The sequence below is a fragment of the Anomaloglossus baeobatrachus genome, chromosome 9, assembly GCF_048569485.1.
Source record: "Anomaloglossus baeobatrachus isolate aAnoBae1 chromosome 9, aAnoBae1.hap1, whole genome shotgun sequence".
NCBI lineage: Eukaryota > Metazoa > Chordata > Amphibia > Anura > Aromobatidae > Anomaloglossus > Anomaloglossus baeobatrachus.
Genome location: NC_134361.1, coordinates 206,168,546 through 206,187,037, shown reverse-complemented (window position 1 = coordinate 206,187,037; position 18,492 = coordinate 206,168,546). Strand labels below are relative to the sequence as shown.

The following is an 18,492-nucleotide window of genomic DNA, read 5'->3' as shown; positions in this document are numbered from 1 at the left end:
CATATCGAGGAAGCCAAAAAACCTTCTTCAGGCAAATCCCGAATTTCCTGACTTTCTGAATCAAGTAGTCCCCGTCATTTTTATATTTGTGAACTATTCTAGTGAATTCTCCATTCGATTCATAGTGTCACTGCTCTTACAGTAAAGAATCCCTACCCATGTCGGTAAAGAAACCTGCTTGCCGAACCTACTCCTTACTGGACTGCCATGAGAGGGCGCCACTGGTACTTACCTGTCCTACTCCTATGCGCCACTCTTTTCTGATGTCTACCCAAAGCCCTGGTGGGCCTCCCATGGGTCCCGCATGTTGTGCTTTAGTGATTGACCCCATGTTATGCCTTTAGTTCTGTCTATGAAGAGATCATGTGCACTCTCCCTATGATATTGCTATGAGGTCACCCTTCTGCGGTCTTTTTTTGGTAAACTAAAGACCCCAAATTTGATATTTTTGGGGTATTCTAGTCCAGCCGTTACTTTAGATGCCCCTAGACTTGATGTAAATTGATTCAGAGGATCCCTGAGAGTTGCCTCTTACCTGCCGGTATCCCCAGCTCTTCGGTTGATTAGTAAGCCTGGCGTGAACCCACCTGTATGGTGCTGTGCCAGGCCGGCTAATGGAACGAAGAGCCAGGGATGCCGGCAGGTAAGAGGTGGCTCTCAGGGCTCCCGGCCGCTGATCCACCATGGTCCTGCTAGTCGATCTCTAGTATCTATACTATATTAGCATCCTCCCAATAATCGCAGTTTCGTATCCTCTGCATGTGTGTTACCTTCTGCCCAGGTCCTGTTGTTCTGAGGTTGGTCCTCCTCTGGGCTTTACAGGCTTTTACCTGGACGACAGTCATCCTCATGGTTCATGTCATACTAGTTCACGTCACATACTTGGAACCAAAAATGGCCACTGCATAGTGATCTGCAATGATGGCGGGCGTCAGACCCCCACCGATCTGAGATTACTAACGTATCTTAAGGTCATCAATATCGTAGTCTTGGACAACCCCTATCATAAGTGGGTAGCATGGGCCAAGGAAAAGCTTCAGACCTGTGGTATCCATCAATTTAAGGCTATGTGCGCACGTTGCGTAAATTCATGCAGTTACGCTGCGCTTTGCAGCGCAGCGTAACTGCATGCGTCCTGCGTCCCCTGCACAGTCTATGGAGATTGTGCAGGGGCCGTGCGCACGTGGCGTCTCAGAGCGCAGCGCTTCGGCTACTGCCGAAGCGCTGCGCAAAAAGAAGTGACATGTCACTTCCTCCGTGCGCTTTGCCGGCAGCTCCTGCTCTGTCTATGGCAGGAGCTGCAGGCAGAGCGCACGTTCTCGCCGGCACCATGCGCTTCAGAACGGAGCTTTTCAGCTGCGCTCTGAAGCGCACCTTTTCGGTGCTGGGCTAGTACGCAACGTGCGCACATACCCTTAGACTGATATAGGACCTGTGTAACCCTCTCTCGACATAGGACATACAGTCATATGAAAAAGTTTGGGCACCCCTATTAATGTGAACCTTTTTTCTTTATAACAATTTGGGTTTTTGCAGCAGCTATTTCAGTTTCATATATCTAATAACTGATGGACTGAGTAATATTTCTGGATTGAAATGAGGTTTATTGTACTAACAGAAAATGTGAAATCCGCATTTAAACAAAATTTGACCGGTGCATAAGTATGGGCACCTCAACATAAAAGTGACATTAATATTTCTTTGTCGCTCCTAATTGGGAGACCCAGACAATTGGGTGTATAGCTACTGCCTCCGGAGGCCACACAAAGCACTACACTTAAAAGTGTAAGGCCCCTCCCCTTCTGCCTATACACCCCCCGTGGGATCACGGGCTCCTCAGTTTTCATGCTTTGTGCGAAGGAGGTCAGACATCCACGCATAGCTCCACTGTTTAGTCAGCAGCAGCTGCTGACTATGTCGGATGGAAGAAAAGAGGGCCCATACTAGGGCCCCCAGCATGCTCCCTTCTCACCCCACTTTTGTCGGGTGTTTGTTAAGGTTGAGGTACCCATTGCGGGTACGGAGGCTGGAGCCCACATGCTGCTTCCTTCCCCATCCCCCTTAGGGCTCTTGGGTGAAGTGGGATTTTACCGGTCTCCAGGCACTGAGACCGTGCTCCATCCACAGCCGCTGGGGAATCTGCTGGATATGGAGCTGAGTATCGTCAGGGACATGGCCCTGCTACGTCAAGGTACTCTGTGTCCCCGTACAGACCGCGCGCAGACACACTGCAGCATTGCTGGGTGTGTTAGTGCGCCGGGGACAACAGTGCTGCGCGCTTGTGCCACTACTCACTACAGCTCTGCTGAGTGAGTTAATGTATTGGGAACTGCCGCGCCGGCCGCTGCTGTCAGTTTACGCTGCGGCGCGGCTGGGACTTGTGGTGCGCCGGGGACTTCCGCGCTGGCCGTGCATATATGACGGCCGCGCTTATTACTCGAGTCCCCGGCTTTTGCGGCCTAGTTTCGCTTCGTTCCCGCCCCCAGGCCTGCCAGTCAGGGGAAGGGCGGGACGCTGTACAGAACATCAGCGCAGAGGGCTGGAGTCTACTTTACATACTCCAGCCCTCACACTGGACACAGTGGGACGCCAGTTTCCCGCACTTTGTCTGAGGCACGCCCACGGTCCGCCCCTCTTCACAGAACGCCGGCAGCCATTCCTGTGTGCAGTCTGAGCTGGAGAGGGGAGACAAGTTCTGGGAGACCCAGACATGGGATTCTGGCGACCACACACCCGCGTTTGAGCGGGCGGTAAGCGGCACCTCTGGTGCTGACCCCACTAGTGCCGAAGTGTACATTTGTATTTTTTTGCATACATTGCACTGTACGGTCGCTGGTGATTCTTGGCTATATACCCTCCCAGATTGCTCAGAGGAGACAACAGCATGTCATCCGCAAAAAGCAAGGGTGCCAAGGCACAGGCTTTCTATGCTGCTTGTACCGCATGTGAGGCTACTCTACCGGCAGGTTCCACTGACCCCCATTGTGTGCAGTGCTCGGCCCCTGTGGCACTTGCTCGGCCGGGGCCTCTGCTAGAGGTGACCCAGGGAGAACCACCTGTGAATACTGTCCAGGTGACGGGGACGGAGTTTGCAGTTTTTGCGGATAGATTGTCTGTGACTATGACTAAAATTCTAGAAACTTTGCAGTCTAGACCAGTAACTCAGACCATGGGCACTGTTGAATCATTGCTCCCTGGTCCCCCTCAGTTGGAACAGCTCCGGGCTCCGGGGGTGTCCCATGCATCCCAGGGTGAAGGCTCTGACACGGACGACAGTCCCAGACAGCCTAAGCGAGCTCGCTATGAGCGGCCCTCGACTTCATCACACTGGTCAGGGTCCCAGCAGGAGGACTCTCTGTATGATGAGGCGGAGGTAGCTGATCAGGATTCTGATCCTGAGACCGCTCTCAATCTGGATACTCCTGATGGTGACGCCATAGTGAATGATCTTATAGCGTCCATCAATAGAATGTTGGATATTTCTCCCCCAGCTCCTCCTGTGGAGGAGTCAGCTTCACAGCAGGAGAAATTCCATTTCAGGTATCCCAAGCGTAAATTAAGTACTTTTCTGGACCACTCTGACTTTAGAGAGTCAGTCCAGAAACACCACGCTTATCCAGATAAGCGTTTCTCCAAACGGCTTAAGGATACACGTTATCCCTTTCCCCCTGACGTGGTCAAGGGCTGGACCCAGTGTCCCAAGGTGGACCCTCCAATCTCCAGGCTCGCAGCTAGATCCTTAGCTGCAGTGGAAGATGGGGCTGCACTTAAAGATGCCACTGACAGACAGATGGAGCTCTGGTTGAAATCCATCTATGAAGTTATCGGCGCGTCGTTTGCTCCAGCATTCGCAGCCGTATGGGCACTCCAAGCTATTTCAGCTGGTCTTACACAGATTGACACGGTCACACGTACATCTGTTCCGCAGGTGGCATCCTTAACCTCTCAAATGTCTGCATTTGCGTCTTACGCGATTAATGCTGTCCTGGACTCTACGAGCCGTACGGCAGTGGCGTCCGCCAACTCCGTGGTTTTACGCAGAGCCTTGTGGTTAAGGGAATGGAAGGCAGATTCTGCTTCCAAAAAGTGCTTAACCAGTTTGCCATTTTCTGGTGACCGACTGTTTGGTGAGCGTTTGGATGAAATCATTAAACAGTTCAAGGGTAAGGATTCATCCTTACCTCAGCCCAGACAAAACAAACCCCAACAGAGGAGGGGACAGTCGGGGTTTCGGTCCTTTCGAGGCTCGGCCAGGTCCCGATTCTCCTCGTCCAAAAGGACTCAAAAGGATCAGAGGAGCTCAGATTCTTGGCGGGCTCAGTCACGCCCAAAAAAGACAGCCGGAAGACCCGCTACCAAGGCGGCTTCCTCATGACTTTCGGCCTCCTCTCTCCGCATCCTCGGTCGGTGGCAGGCTCTCCCGCTTTGGTGACATTTGGCTGCCACAGGTCAAAGACCGTTGGGTGAGAGACATTCTGTCTCACGGGTACAGGATAGAGTTCAGTTCTCGTCCTCCAACTCGATTCTTCAGAACTTCTCCACCTCCCGACCGAGCCGATGCTCTTCTGCAAGCGGTGTGCACGCTAAAGGCAGAAGGAGTTTTTACTCCAATTTGTTTGTGGTGCCAAAAAAGGACGGGTCTTTCCGTCCCGTTCTGGATTTAAAACTGCTCAACAAGCACGTGAAAACCAGGCGGTTCCGGATGGAATCCCTCCGCTCCGTCATCGCCTCAATGTCTCAAGGAGATTTCCTAGCATCAATAGACATCAAGGATGCTTATCTCCACGTGCCGATTGCTCCAGAGCATCAGCGTTTTCTACGCTTCGTTATAGGAGACGAACACCTTCAGTTCGTAGCTCTGCCTTTCGGGCTGGCGACAGCCCCACGGGTCTTCACCAAGGTCATGGCAGCAGTAGTAGCAGTCCTGCACTCTCAAGGTCACTCTGTGATCCCGTATTTGGACGATCTACTGGTCAAGGCACCCTCTCAAGAGGCATGCCAACACAGCCTGAACGTTGCGCTGGAGACTCTCCAGAGTTTCGGGTGGATCATCAACTTTTCAAAGTCAAATCTGACTCCGACCCAATCGCTAACATATCTTGGCATGGAGTTTCATACTCTCCCAGCGATAGTGAAGCTTCCGCTGGACAAACAGCGTTCACTACAGACTCTCCTTCAAGGCCAGTCACACCCCTTGAGACGCCTCATGCACTTCCTAGGGAAGATGGTAGCAACAATGGAGGCAGTCCCTTTCGCGCAGTTTCATCTGCGTCCACTACAATGGGACATTCTCCGCCAATGGGACGGGAAGTCGACGTCCCTCGACAGGAACGTCTCCCTTTCTCAGGCGGCCAAGGAATCTCTTCGGTGGTGGCTTCTTCCCACTTCATTGTCAAAAGGAAAGTCCTTTCTACCCCCATCCTGGGCGGTGGTTACGACAGACGCGAGTCTTTCAGGGTGGGGAGCAGTTTTTCTCCACCACAGGGCTCAAGGTACGTGGACTCAGCAAGAGTCCACCCTTCAGATCAATGTTCTGGAAATCAGAGCAGTGTATCTTGCCCTACAAGCCTTCCAGCAGTGGCTGGAAGGCAAGCAGATCCGAATTCAGTCGGACAACTCCACAACGGTGGCATACATCAACCACCAAGGAGGAACACGCAGTCAGCAAGCCTTCCAGGAAGTCCGGCGGATTCTGACGTGGGTGGAAGACATGGCATCCACCATATCCGCAGTTCACATCCCAGGCGTGGAAAACTGGGAAGCAGACTTCCTCAGTCGCCAGGGTATGGACGCAGGGGAATGGTCTCTTCACCCGGACGTGTTTCAGGAGATCTGTCGCCGCTGGGGGATGCCGGACGTCGACCTAATGGCGTCCCGGCACAACAACAAGGTCCCGGCTTTCATGGCACGGTCTCACGATCACCGAGCTCTGGCGGCGGACGCCTTAGTTCAAGATTGGTCGCTGTTCCGGCTACCTTATGTGTTTCCACCTCTGGCACTGTTGCCCAGAGTGCTGCGCAAGATCAGGTCCGACTGCCGCCGCGCCATCCTCGTCGCTCCAGACTGGCCGAGGAGGTCGTGGTACCCGGATCTGTGGCACCTCACGGTAGGCCAACCGTGGGCACTACCAGACCGACCAGACTTGTTGTCCCAAGGGCCGTTTTTCCATCAGAATTCTGCGGCCCTGAACCTGACTGTGTGGCCATTGAGTCCTGGATCCTAGCGTCTTCAGGATTATCTCAAGAGGTCATTGCCACCATGAGACAGGCTAGAAAACCATCCTCCGCCAAGATCTACCACAGGACGTGGAAGATATTCTTATCTTGGTGCTCTGCTCAGGGAGTTTCTCCCTGGCCATTTGCATTGCCTACTCTTCTTTCTTTCCTACAATCCGGTTTGGATAAAGGTTTGTCGCTCGGCTCCCTTAAAGGACAAGTCTCAGCGCTATCTGTATTTTTTCAGAAACGCCTAGCACGACTTCCTCAGGTACGCACGTTCCTGCAAGGGGTTTGTCATATCGTCCCTCCTTACAAGCGGCCGTTAGAGCCCTGGGATCTGAACAGGGTTCTAATTGCTCTCCAGAAGCCGCCTTTCGAGCCTATGAGGGATGTTTCCCTTTCTCGCCTTTCACAGAAAGTGGCCTTTCTAGTAGTGGTCACGTCTCTTCGGAGAGTGTCCGAGCTAGCAGCGCTGTCATGCAAATCTCCCTTTCTGGTGTTTCACCAGGACAAGGTAGTTCTGCGCCCGATTCCGGAGTTTCTCCCTAAGGTGGTATCCCCCTTTCATCTCAATCAGGATATCGTCTTACCTTCTTTGTGTCCTCATCCAGTTCATCAATGTGAAAAGGATTTGCATTTGTTGGATCTGGTGAGAGCACTCAGAATCTACATTTCCCGCACGGCGCCTCTGCGCCGCTCGGATGCACTCTTTATCCTTGTCGCTGGTCAGCGTAAAGGGTCGCAAGCTTCCAAATCCACCCTGGCTCGGTGGATCAAGGAACCAATTCTTGAAGCCTACCGTTCTGCTGGGATTCCGGTTCCCTCAGGGCTGAAGGCCCATTCTACCAGAGCCGTGGGTGCATCCTGGGCATTACGGCACCAGGCTACGGCTCAGCAGGTGTGCCAGGCGGCTACCTGGTCGAGTCTGCACACTTTTACCAAGCATTATCAGGTGCATACCTACGCTTCGGCGGACGCCAGCCTAGGTAGACAAGTCCTTCAGGCGGCGGTTGCCCACCTTTAGGAAAGGGCTGTTTTTTCGGCCCTATCACGAGGTGTTATTTTACCCACCCAGGGACTGCTTTTGGACGTCCCAATTGTCTGGGTCTCCCAATTAGGAGCGACAAAGAAGAAGGGAATTTTGTTTACTTACCGTAAATTCCTTTTCTTCTAGCTCCAATTGGGAGACCCAGCACCCGCCCTGTTTTCTTAGGGATTTTTGTTTTTTCGGGTACACATGTTGTTCATGTTGAATGGTTTCAGTTCTCCGATGTTTCTTCGGATCAAATTTGTTTTTAAACCAGTTATTGGCTTTCCTCCTTCTTGCTTTTGCACTAAAACTGAGGAGCCCGTGATCCCACGGGGGGTGTATAGGCAGAAGGGGAGGGGCCTTACACTTTTAAGTGTAGTGCTTTGTGTGGCCTCCGGAGGCAGTAGCTATACACCCAATTGTCTGGGTCTCCCAATTGGAGCTAGAAGAAAAGGAATTTACGGTAAGTAAACAAAATTCCCTTCTTTGTAGATCCTCCTTTTGGAAAAATCACAGCCTCTAGTCCCTTCCTGTAGCTTTTAATGAGTTCCTGGATCCTGGATGAAGGTAGATTTGACCATTCCTGTTTACAAAACAATTCCAGTTCAGTTAAGTTTGATGGTCGCCGAGCATGGACAGCCGCTTCACATTATCCCACAGATGTTCAATGATATTCAGGTCTGGGGACTGGGATGGCCATTCCAGAACATTGTAATTGTTCCTCTGCATGAAGGCCTGAGTAGATTTGGAGCAGTGTTTTGGATCATTGTCTTGCTGAAATATCCATCCCCTGCGTAACGTCAACTTCGTCACTGATTCTTGCACATTATTGTCAAGAATCTGCTGATACTGAGTTGAATCCATGCGACCCTCAACTTTAACAAGATTCCCGGTGCCGGCATTGGCCACACAGCCCCAAAGCATGATGGAACCTCCACCAAATTTTACTGTGGGTGGCAAGTGCTTTTCTTGGAATGCCGTGTTTTTTTGCCTCCATGCATAACGCCTTTTTGTATGACCAAACAACTCAATCTTTGTTTCATCAGTCCACAGGACCTTCTTCCAAAATGTAACTGGCTTGCCCAAATGTGCTTTTGCATACCTCAGGCGACTCTGTTTGTGGCGTGCTTGCAGAAACGGCTTCTTTCGCATCACTCTCCCATACAGCTTCTCCTTGTGCAACGTGCGCTGTATTGTTGACCGATGCACAGTGACACCATCTGCAGCAAGATGATGCTGCAGGTCTTTGGAGGTGGTCTGTGGATTGTCCTTGACTGTTCTCACCATTCTTCTTCTCTGCCTTTCTGATATTTTTCTTGGCCTGCCACTTCTGGGCTTAACAAGAACTGTACCTGTGTTCTTCCATTTCCTTACTATGTTCCTCACAGTGGAAACTGACAGTGTAAATCTCTGAGACAACTTTTTGTACCTTCCCCTGAACAACTATGTTGAATAATCTTTGTTTCCAGATCATTTGAGAGTTGTTTTGAGGAGCCCATGATGCCACTCTTCATAGGAGATTCAAATAGGAGAACAACTTGCAAGTGGCCACCTTAAATACCTTTTCTCATGATTGAGCTTTGCACTTCATAGGCAGGTGTATCCAATGAGGTTACGAAACCAATTTAGTGCTTTAGTAAGTCAGTAAAAAGTAGTTAGGAGTGTTCAAATCAAGAAATTGATAAGGGTGCCCATACTTTTGAACCGGTCAAATTTTGTTTAAATGCAGATTGCACATTTTTTTGTTAGTACAATAAACCGCATTTCAATCCAGAAATATTACTCAGTCCATCAGTTATTAGATATATGAAACTGAAATAGCTGCTGCAAAAACCCAAATTGTTATAAAGAAAAAAGGTTAACATTAATAGGGGTGCCCAAACTTTTTCATATGACTGTAGATATACGTCCTACCGCGCCATACATTCAGGTGCCAGCTGTGTTATACAGCTGTACAGTGAAGGCAGATGTGCCGTTTTGGAGATCAGCACACCTAGGTGACAAATTAGAAATGTATATGAGTGTTCACTGTGTGGCACCTCCGGGTGGCATGCTGTGCGGGTGACTGGTACACGTTTAGCTTTAGCACATAGATTGCAAAATTTACCATTGCTCTGAATCTGGAAGCCATTTACAGGAAGATGTACTGTACATGATCGTGTATCTCCAGCCTCTCCACGTCATGGCGCCGGTGAGGGTCCCATTCAGAGTGGCCGGATACATGGCGACTGCGCAATGGTGTAAGCGACGCGGCAGCTCCACCGCCAACTGCAATCACGTGAGTATATCGTACTAAGCATTAAACCTCATCTCCATGTAGCTGGTTGTAATGAGCACATCCATGGGATAATACATAAGCATTTGTAAGCCAAAACCAGGAGTGGGTCAAAAATCCAGAAGTGGTGCTCGTGTTACTATAAGGCCCTGTGTGCACAGTGTAGTTTTTGATGTGTTTTGGGTGCAGTTTGTTGCCCTAAACTGCATGTCTATCCTTATGCCAGCAAAGTGTATGAGAATTCTGAAGTGCTGTGCGCACGTTGCTTCTTTTTTCTTTGCAGTTTTGGTTGCAAAAAAAAGAAGCAGCATGTCACTTCTTTCTGCGTTTTTCCATTGAATAGGGTAAAAACGTACTGAAAAATGCACCGAAACGCAACAAAAACACATTTTTATGTGTTTTTCTGCCAGAGGGTGCATTTTTTGCTGAAGAAACAAAACTGGTGTGTGTGCACGTGGTCTTAGGGTATGTGCGCACTAGGCGTTTTTTTCACGCTGCGTTTTTATGTGCGTTTTTGTCTCAAAAAACGCACCCGCGACTAAAAAAAGTGACAAAAACGCATGCGTTTTTACCGCGATTTGGTGCGTTTTTTGCTGCCTTTTTGCTTACTGCGTTTTTAATCAGTGCACAATGCCATTAAAGATTGTTGATGAAAAAAAGAAAAAAAAAAAGGTCTGATGTCATTTCCTTCTTCAAAATGTTCATTGTATGCAGGAGAGCAGACAGCTGCAGAACTAGTGTATGCAGGAGAGCAGACAGCAGCTGCAGAACTACAAGGCTCAGCATCCTCCATCCAGGACTGTATGCAGGAGTTTTTTGCCCAAAAAGAAAAAAAAATGACATGGGCTTCGCTATATTTTTGTATGCTAGCCAGGTACAGCAGGCAGGTACAGGCTGCCCCCAACCCCCAGCTGCCTATTTCTACCCGGCTGGGAATCAAAAATATAGGGAAGCCTTTTTTTTTTTTTTTTTTATTTCATGAATTTCAAGAAATAATTAAAAAAAAAAAATGACATAGGCTTCGCCCAATTTTTGAGTCCAGCTAGGTACAACTAGGCAGCTGGGGATTGGAATCCGCAGTGCAGAGTGCCCAAGCTTTCTGGGCACCACCGCTGCGAATTGCAGTCCGCAGCCACCCCAGAAAATGGCGCTTTCATAGAAGCGCCATCTTCTGGCGCTGTATCCAACTCATCCAGCTACCCTGGTGACTGTGGCTCGCTGGGTAATAATGGAGATAGGGCTAGCTGTATATTATCAGCTGGCCCTAAGCCCAAAATTCATGGTGTCACGCCAATATTAGACATGGCCACCATGAATTTCTAGTAATGATAAAAAAAAAACACAACACACAGAAAAATATTTTTATTAGAAATAAAACACAACACAATTAGTGACTCCATCTTTATTGAAATAAAGAACCCCCCTCCGCAGTAATCCTGGGTCAAGGGTCCCGCGCCGTCCAATCCGGATCCAATATCATCTGATCGGTTTGCTGGAAGGCAAAGCGATCAGATGATGTGTCAGGTTAAAGGACGTGAATCACATCACACATCAGCTGATTGTATAAAAGCCGATTATACAATCAGATGATGCATCAGTGCAAAAAAAAAAAAAATAAATACTCACGTCTGTGCTGATTACCGGCAGCTCCTGCAGCGATCGGATGAGAGTCTGATCCTGTCCCATCGCTGCAGGAGCTGCCGGTAATCAGCTGATGAAGTCTCCTGACGGCAGGATCAGCTGATAGCCGGCCGGGCGCGAAAAAGCCGGCGACACCACGAGAATTACGATCAGCTGATGCGTCAGGTGACTGCATCAGGTGATCCACCGCCAGGTCCAGCAAGCTTCATACGTGCCCCGGGGAGACTGCACACAGCCAAACCGGCGGTACCGGGACAGGAGATGGGAGCGGGCATGGCACCGGGACCCTGCAGACAGGTGAGTATAACATTTTTTTTTTTCTACTGTTTACTTTTGTTTTCGCCCTGCCTCCACCTCCCGCCCAGACATGGCGCCGCACGGAGCTGACATGGCACCGGGCGGGTTGTGGACGCAGCAGTAACGGTACCGGGAGGATTCATGCTTCTGTGTTTACCAACAGAAGGAATCCTCTTCCTGTACACGTCACTTTACTGCCTACCCCTTGCGTTTATAGCTGCGTTTTTAGTCATAGAAACGCAGCTTTATGCGTTTTTCATTGCGTTGTTGAACATCTCATTGAACTCAATGGGTGAAAAACGCAGAAATAATTGACATGCTGCATTTTTGTGGTCACCACAAAAACGCAGCTACAAAAAAACGCTGTGTGCGGACAGCACTTATGAAAACCCATAGACATTGCTGGGGAAGCAATGTCACTGCGTTTTCATCACAAAAACGCGGTAAAAAACGCCGCTAAAAACGCCGCAAAAACGCCTAGTGCGCACAAGGCCTTATACTTTTCCTCCGATTGTTCCACTTCTGAGTTTGGCTATGCGTGCACGCTGAGTAATTGGTTACAGAAATGTCTGCACTAAATCTGCATCTCCTGGCAAAAAAACGCAATGTATTTTTGATTCTTTTTTGGTGTATTTTTGCCTTGCGTTTTTCATAATGACGTCAAAGGAGTGTAAGGAGTGAAAAACGCTAAAAAACTTGACATGCTGCAGATTATTTTCTGCACCAAATTTGCAAGGAAAAAATAAGCAACATGCGCACAGCCCTTCAGAACTCTCATTGACTTTGCTGGGAGAAGGATAGACATGCAGATCTGGGACAAAACTGCAACCAAAAATTCATAAAAAATGCAGTGTGTGCACATGGCCTTTGGCTTACAAATACTGAGGTAAAATGTCACCAAATACTGAAAGTGTGAACCTTAGGGCACGCTCACACGAGCGTATGACTCGGACGAGTGCAATGCGAGAATATCTCGCATTGCACTCAGACTAATGTTATTCAATGAGGGAGAGCAGATGGTCAGCCTTTTCTGGATGAGAGAAAAGTTGCAACATACTGCGATTGTCAGCAAGAAACGTGTCACTCGCACCCATACAAGTCTATGGGTGCGAGTGAAACATCAGACTGCACTCAGATGACATATGAGTGCAGTGCGATAATCACATTAGCTGACAATGGAGGAGATTGAGAGATTAATCCATCCCTCTCCTCCTCAGCTGTGATCTGATCGCAGAATTGGATCACAGTTGCATGACACCTCTGGCAGCAGAGCTAGAGTCGAGGGTCATTGGCATATCGCCATACCATCATGTGAAGCTAGCCTTAAGCGAGCTTTACACGCTGCGACATCGCTAGCCGATGCTAGCGATGGCGAGCGTGATAGCACCCGCCCCTATCGTTATGCCGATATTTGGTGATCGCTGCCGCAGCGAACATTGTCGCTACGGCAGCGTCACACGCACTTACCTGGTCGGCGGCGTCGCTGTGACTGCCGAACAATCCCTCCCTCAAAGGGGAGGGACGTTCGGCATCACAGCGACGTCACCGCGACGTCACTAAGTGGCCGGACAATCAAAGCGGAGGGGCGGAGATGAGCGGGACGAACATCCCGCCCACCTCCTTCCTTCCTCATTGCTGGCGTGTGGCAGGTAAGGAGAGGTTCCTCGTTCCTGCGGCATCACATGTAGCGATGTGTGCTGCCGCAGGGACGAGGATCAACTTCACCCACGCGACAGCAGCGATATTTGAGAATGGACCCCCATGTCAACGACGAGCAATTTTGGATGTTTTTGCAACGATCCAAAATCGCTCCTAGGAGTCACACACAACAAGATCGCTACAGCGGCTGGATGTGCGTCACAAAATCCGTGACCCCAACGAGATCGCTGTAGCAATCTCGTAGCGCGTAAAGCCCGCTTTAGTGTGTATGTATTAGTTTCACTCACAATGAAACCCCACAAAACAATATGTCCTCTCTTGGTGCCGCTTATCTCTTGATAGACCCCAAAATAATCAGCTACAAATGATAAGATTCTGGCAGTGCCCCCTGTACACCAAACACTCCATGAAATCGCCTATGTCAGTATTATTTTGTGTGGTTAGACTATTGGAAAATATTGGTTTAGGCAATTGCCCTTTAAGCGACTTTTGTAAAACACTAAAAAGTGGAATGCAATGGGGATGGTGCATGTAATAATGGCGGCGCCTCATACGAAGCCCCTCTCCATTATGTCATGTTGGACTTTGTTTACAAACTTCCACTTTTAGCCTTTTACTTAATTCTGTGGAAATAATGGCGAATTAATGTCTCTGGAGGGAAAAAGCCCTGAGGCTATTTAGGATACATCCTGTACACGTGCGGCGATGGTATTAATCAGCGACATGGGAAATTGCTTGCTCCCTCCATTCTCACACACAACAGCTATTAAAAGATGTCGTGAAATGTGATAAAGTTTACCACAGACTAGGCCTCAATTATCAGAAACCGTGGTTGCCTATAGCAACCAATCAGAGGTCAGCTTTCATGTCTTAAACTGCTCTGAAGAAATGAAAGCCGAGCTGTGATTGGTTGCTAGGGGCCACAACAACAGCAGCCTTGATTGTCGAGGCCTAGTATATTTTCTACAACTTTAGGCAATTTATTTGGGGGGGATTTTAAGGTAATGAAGAGACATAAAGCCCTCTGATTTGATGGTGTTAATTAATATCAGTGTATACTCACTTTTTAAGAGTATATACAAATGGGGCTTTGCGCTGTGGCAAACATTTAGCAGCTGTAGGCCCCAATTTATAATTTTTTTTATTATTACTTTCGTTATTTTTGCAGCAAATAAGTAATATTAGGCTCAAATTCAAAGATGCTTATTTTTTGGGGGGGGCCCTTTTGTGCTTTTTTAGCACTTAAAGTTAATAAGGATTAAAATATTGCATATTAGTCGTCAACGGCGCCAAAAAATAAATAAATATATATATATTTATATATATATATATAGTACCAGTGGCGTAGCTAGGGTTTCAGCTCAGGGGGGGCAATACATCTGAGTGGGCCCCTTACCAGGTAACCATGATAACTACGGTGGCGCAGACTAATCGTGGGTATAGTGAAACCTCGGCAGATAACACTGATATTACCGCTATATGGTGACTATATAGTGGTAGATATCGGTGCTGCAGCACATACAAGAGATCACAGTGCAGTTATAGGTGGTGACTTACAGCAGACGTTCTTTCAGATGGAGTTGTTCACCTTTTCTGTGTTTTCCATCTGGCCCAGACCGACATGACAACTTCTTCCAGCCACAAGTCATCTACAGAAATTACAACAAAGACACATTTGACTCCTCACACTCCCGGCCCCGAACCCCATCTAATCCCAACCTGCACAAACTCCGCCTCCTGCCGTCACCCCAATACTGAGCCGCTGCTGCCGTGTGTGTCCCTATTACTGCACCTACTGTGTGCACAAAAACCAACTCCTCTTACTGCCACACATAGTAATGCCACCACTGTGCCCCCAACATAGTAATGCCACCACTGTGCCCCCAACATAGTAATGCCACCACTGTGCCTCCAGATAATAATGCCACCACTGTGCCCCCACATAATAATGCCACCACTGTGCCTCCACATAGTAATGCCACCACTGTGCCTCCACATAATAATGCCACCACTGTGCCTCCACATAATAATGCCACCACTGTGCCTCCACATAATAATAATGCCACCACTGTGACTGCAGATAATAATGCCACCACTGTGCCGCCACATAATAATGCCACCACTGTGCCCCCACATAGTAATGCCACCACTGTGCCCCCAACATAGTAATGCCACCACTGTGCCTCCAGATAATAATGCCACCACTGTGCCTCCACATAATAATGCCACCACTGTGCCCCCACATAGTAATGCCACCATTGTGCCCCCAACATAGTAATGCCACCACTGTGCCTCCAGATAATAATGCCACCACTGTGCCCCCACATAATAATGCCACCACTGTGCCTCCACATAGTAATGCCACCACTGTGCCTCCACATAATAATGCCACCACTGTGCCTCCACATAATAATAATGCCACTACTGTGCCTCCACATAATGCCACCACTGTGCCTCCACATAATAATGCCACCACTGTGTCTCCACATAGTAATGCCACCACTGTGCCCCCAACATAGTAATGCCACCACTGTGCCTCCAGATAATAATGCCACCACTGTGCCTCCACATAATAATGCCACCACTGTGCCTCCACATAATAATGCCACCACTGTGTCTCCACATAATAATAATGCCACCACTGTGCCTCCACATAATGCCACCACTGTGCCTCCACATAATAATGCCACCACTGTGTCTCCACATAATAATGCCACCACTGTGCCCCCAACATAGTAATGCCACCACTGTGCCTCCAGATAATAATGCCACCACTGTGCCTCCACATAATAATGCCACCACTGTGCCTCCACATAATAATGCCACCACTGTGTCTCCACATAATAATGCCCCCACTGTGCCTCCACATAATAATGCCCCCACTGTGCCTCCACATAATAATGCCCCCACTGTGCCTCCACATAATAATGCCACCACTGTGCCTCCACATAATAATGCCACCACTGTGCCCCCCACATAATAATGCCACCACTGTGCCTCCACATAATAATGCCACCACTGTGCCTCCACATAATAATGCCACCACTGTGCCTCCACATAATAATAATGCCACCACTGTGACTGCACATAATAATGCCACCACTGTGTCTCCACAAAGTAATGCCACCACTGTGCCCCCACATAATAATGCCCCCACTGTGCCTCCACATAATAATGCCCCCACTGTGTCCCCCACATAATAATGCCCCCACTGTGTCCCCCACATAATAATGCCACCACTGTGCCTCCACATAATGCCACCACTGTACCCCCAAATAGTAATGCCACCACTGTGCCTCCACATAATAATGCCACCACTGTGCCCTTTACACAGTAAAATGCCTCCTTTCTGTTCTCTAGATGGTAAAATTGCCCCCTAGAAAATATTAATGCCCTGTGTAAGTGCCCTAGAAAAGTGCCCACATATTGCTCCTAGAAAGTAATAGAGCCCCCAGTGTTCCCGTGACGGTCACAATGGACGTGACAGATGGACGGAGGGACGGATGGGCAGCGGGACGGATGGGCAGCGGGACGGATGGACAGAGGGACGGATGGACAGAGGGACGGATGGACGGTGGGGGGTCTCACAGCAGGTGGGGGGGTCTCGCAGCAGGTGGGGGGGTCTCACAGCAGGTGGGGGGGGTCTCACAGCAGGTGGGGGGGGTCTCACAGCAGGTGGGGGGGTCTCACAGCAGGTGGGGGGTCTCACAGCAGGTGGGGGTCTCACAGCAGGTGGGGGGGTCTCACAGCAGGTGGGGGGGTCTCACAGCAGGTGGGGGGGTCTCACAGCAGGTGGGGTGGGGTCACAGCAGGTGGGGGTGGGGTCACAGCAGGTGGGGGTGGGGTCACAATAGGTGGGGGTGAGGGTCACAGCAGGTGGGGGTGGGGTCACAGCAGGTGGGGGTGGGGTCACAGCAGGTGGGTGGGGTCACAGAAGGTGGGGGTGGGGTCAGAGAAGGTGGGGAGATCACAGCAGATGGAGGAAGGTGAGAGGGGCAGCAGATAAGGGAGGGGGGCAGCGGCTGATGGGGGAGGCAGTGGCAGATGGAGGGAAGGCAGCAGATGGGTTCAGTGCTGCTGGATCAGGGGCAGTGACTGCTGCAGCCGGCAGCTGAAGGGTGGGGGCTGGGGCAATGGCGGCAGCTGAAAGGAGACAGTGTCTTTACACTTACCGATCGCTCCCCTCACCTTCCACGGATGCTGGAGTGAAGCTGAGGGGAGTGGTCACCGGCCTCAGATCCACAGTGATTGGACAGATCGGTCACAAGGCTCTCCAATCAGAACTGGGGGCGGGTGCAGCTGAGGTCACCCAGCTCCAGCCAATGATCGGTGCTACAGCTGCACTGATCAGGGCTGGATTTCAATGTTTCAGCCATTTTCAATGGTTGGAAAATTACAGTGGCTGTGATTGGCTGACGAACGCCGCTCAGCCAATCACAGCCTCCTTAGGTCCGGGGAGGAGACACCACCCCTCCTGAGGTCAGGCAGCGGGCCCCTCCTCCCCGAATCTAAGATATCTGCAGCGATTGCAGCCACCGGGGCCACCATCTCGCCATGATGAACTGGGTACGTCATGGGTCCTTAAGTACCAGGGAGCTATGACGTACCCAGTACGTTTTCAGGCTCTAGGGGCCCGCTCCCACTTGGGGCCCCTATGCGACTGCAGGTGCTGTCAGTGCAACGTCCCCACCCCCTGCCCATGGGGCCCGGGGAGCAGAAAAATGAAAGGGGAGGGGCCAGGTCTGGCAGGGTGTCCAGGCCCCGCCTCCTGCTCACTGCACGACCAGCCCGCCCTGCGAAGTGTACTGTTAACGCCCCCTGCCCTGGGGCCCGGGGAGCAGAGGCATGAAAGAGGAGGGGCCTGTCAGCGTGTCCGGGCCCCCCCTCCTGCCTGCTGCTCACCGGGCCCGCTAGTGCTACAGGAGTTCCACTAGTAATGCCCTGATGGCGGCCCTTCCGCAGAGGTTAGCTATATCGGCGCGCGCTGTGCACGCTGATATAGTTAATTGTATCGCAGATCCAGGTGGGCCCTCTCTGAGCACTGGGCCCGGGGCGGCCGCACCCTCTGCCCCCCCGCTAGCTACGCTACTGTATAGTACATTACTAGGGGAGTACCATAGCCCAAAAAATGCTAATTTTCAAAAAGCCACAAGTGATAGAGACGGCTAAGACATAAGGATGGCCAAAACTACTGTATGTTCGCTATGTCGACCTAAAAATAAAAACTTAATAAAACATGGCCGTAACCAAGCACCAGAGGTAAAACCAAAAGGTAGAAGTTAACTCCTTGGTGACAGCACACATACAAACTGACAGTTACCTGACCCAAGCCCAACAGTGGCGGCTGATCCAGCTCCATAAAGCGAGGGTGC

General features: G+C 50.1%; 1 protein-coding gene across 4 annotated transcripts in view; it reads left to right on the top strand.

The window, feature by feature from the left end:
• The window catches only part of KYAT1 (kynurenine aminotransferase 1), a 74,492-nt gene that overhangs the window by 840 nt on the left and 55,160 nt on the right, over positions 1-18,492 (top strand). For 3 of the 4 annotated variants that reach the window (XR_012725316.1, XM_075324319.1, XM_075324318.1), the window contains exon 2: positions 9,419-9,526. The exons of the other annotated variant lie outside the window; for it this stretch is intronic. Coding sequence is in view for 2 of the 3 variants with exons in the window: in XM_075324319.1 (XP_075180434.1) it covers positions 9,419-9,526 (108 nt within the window). In the remaining variant the exon portion in view is untranslated. The remainder of the gene's footprint in view (positions 1-9,418; positions 9,527-18,492) is intronic. 4 annotated transcript variants of the gene reach the window in all.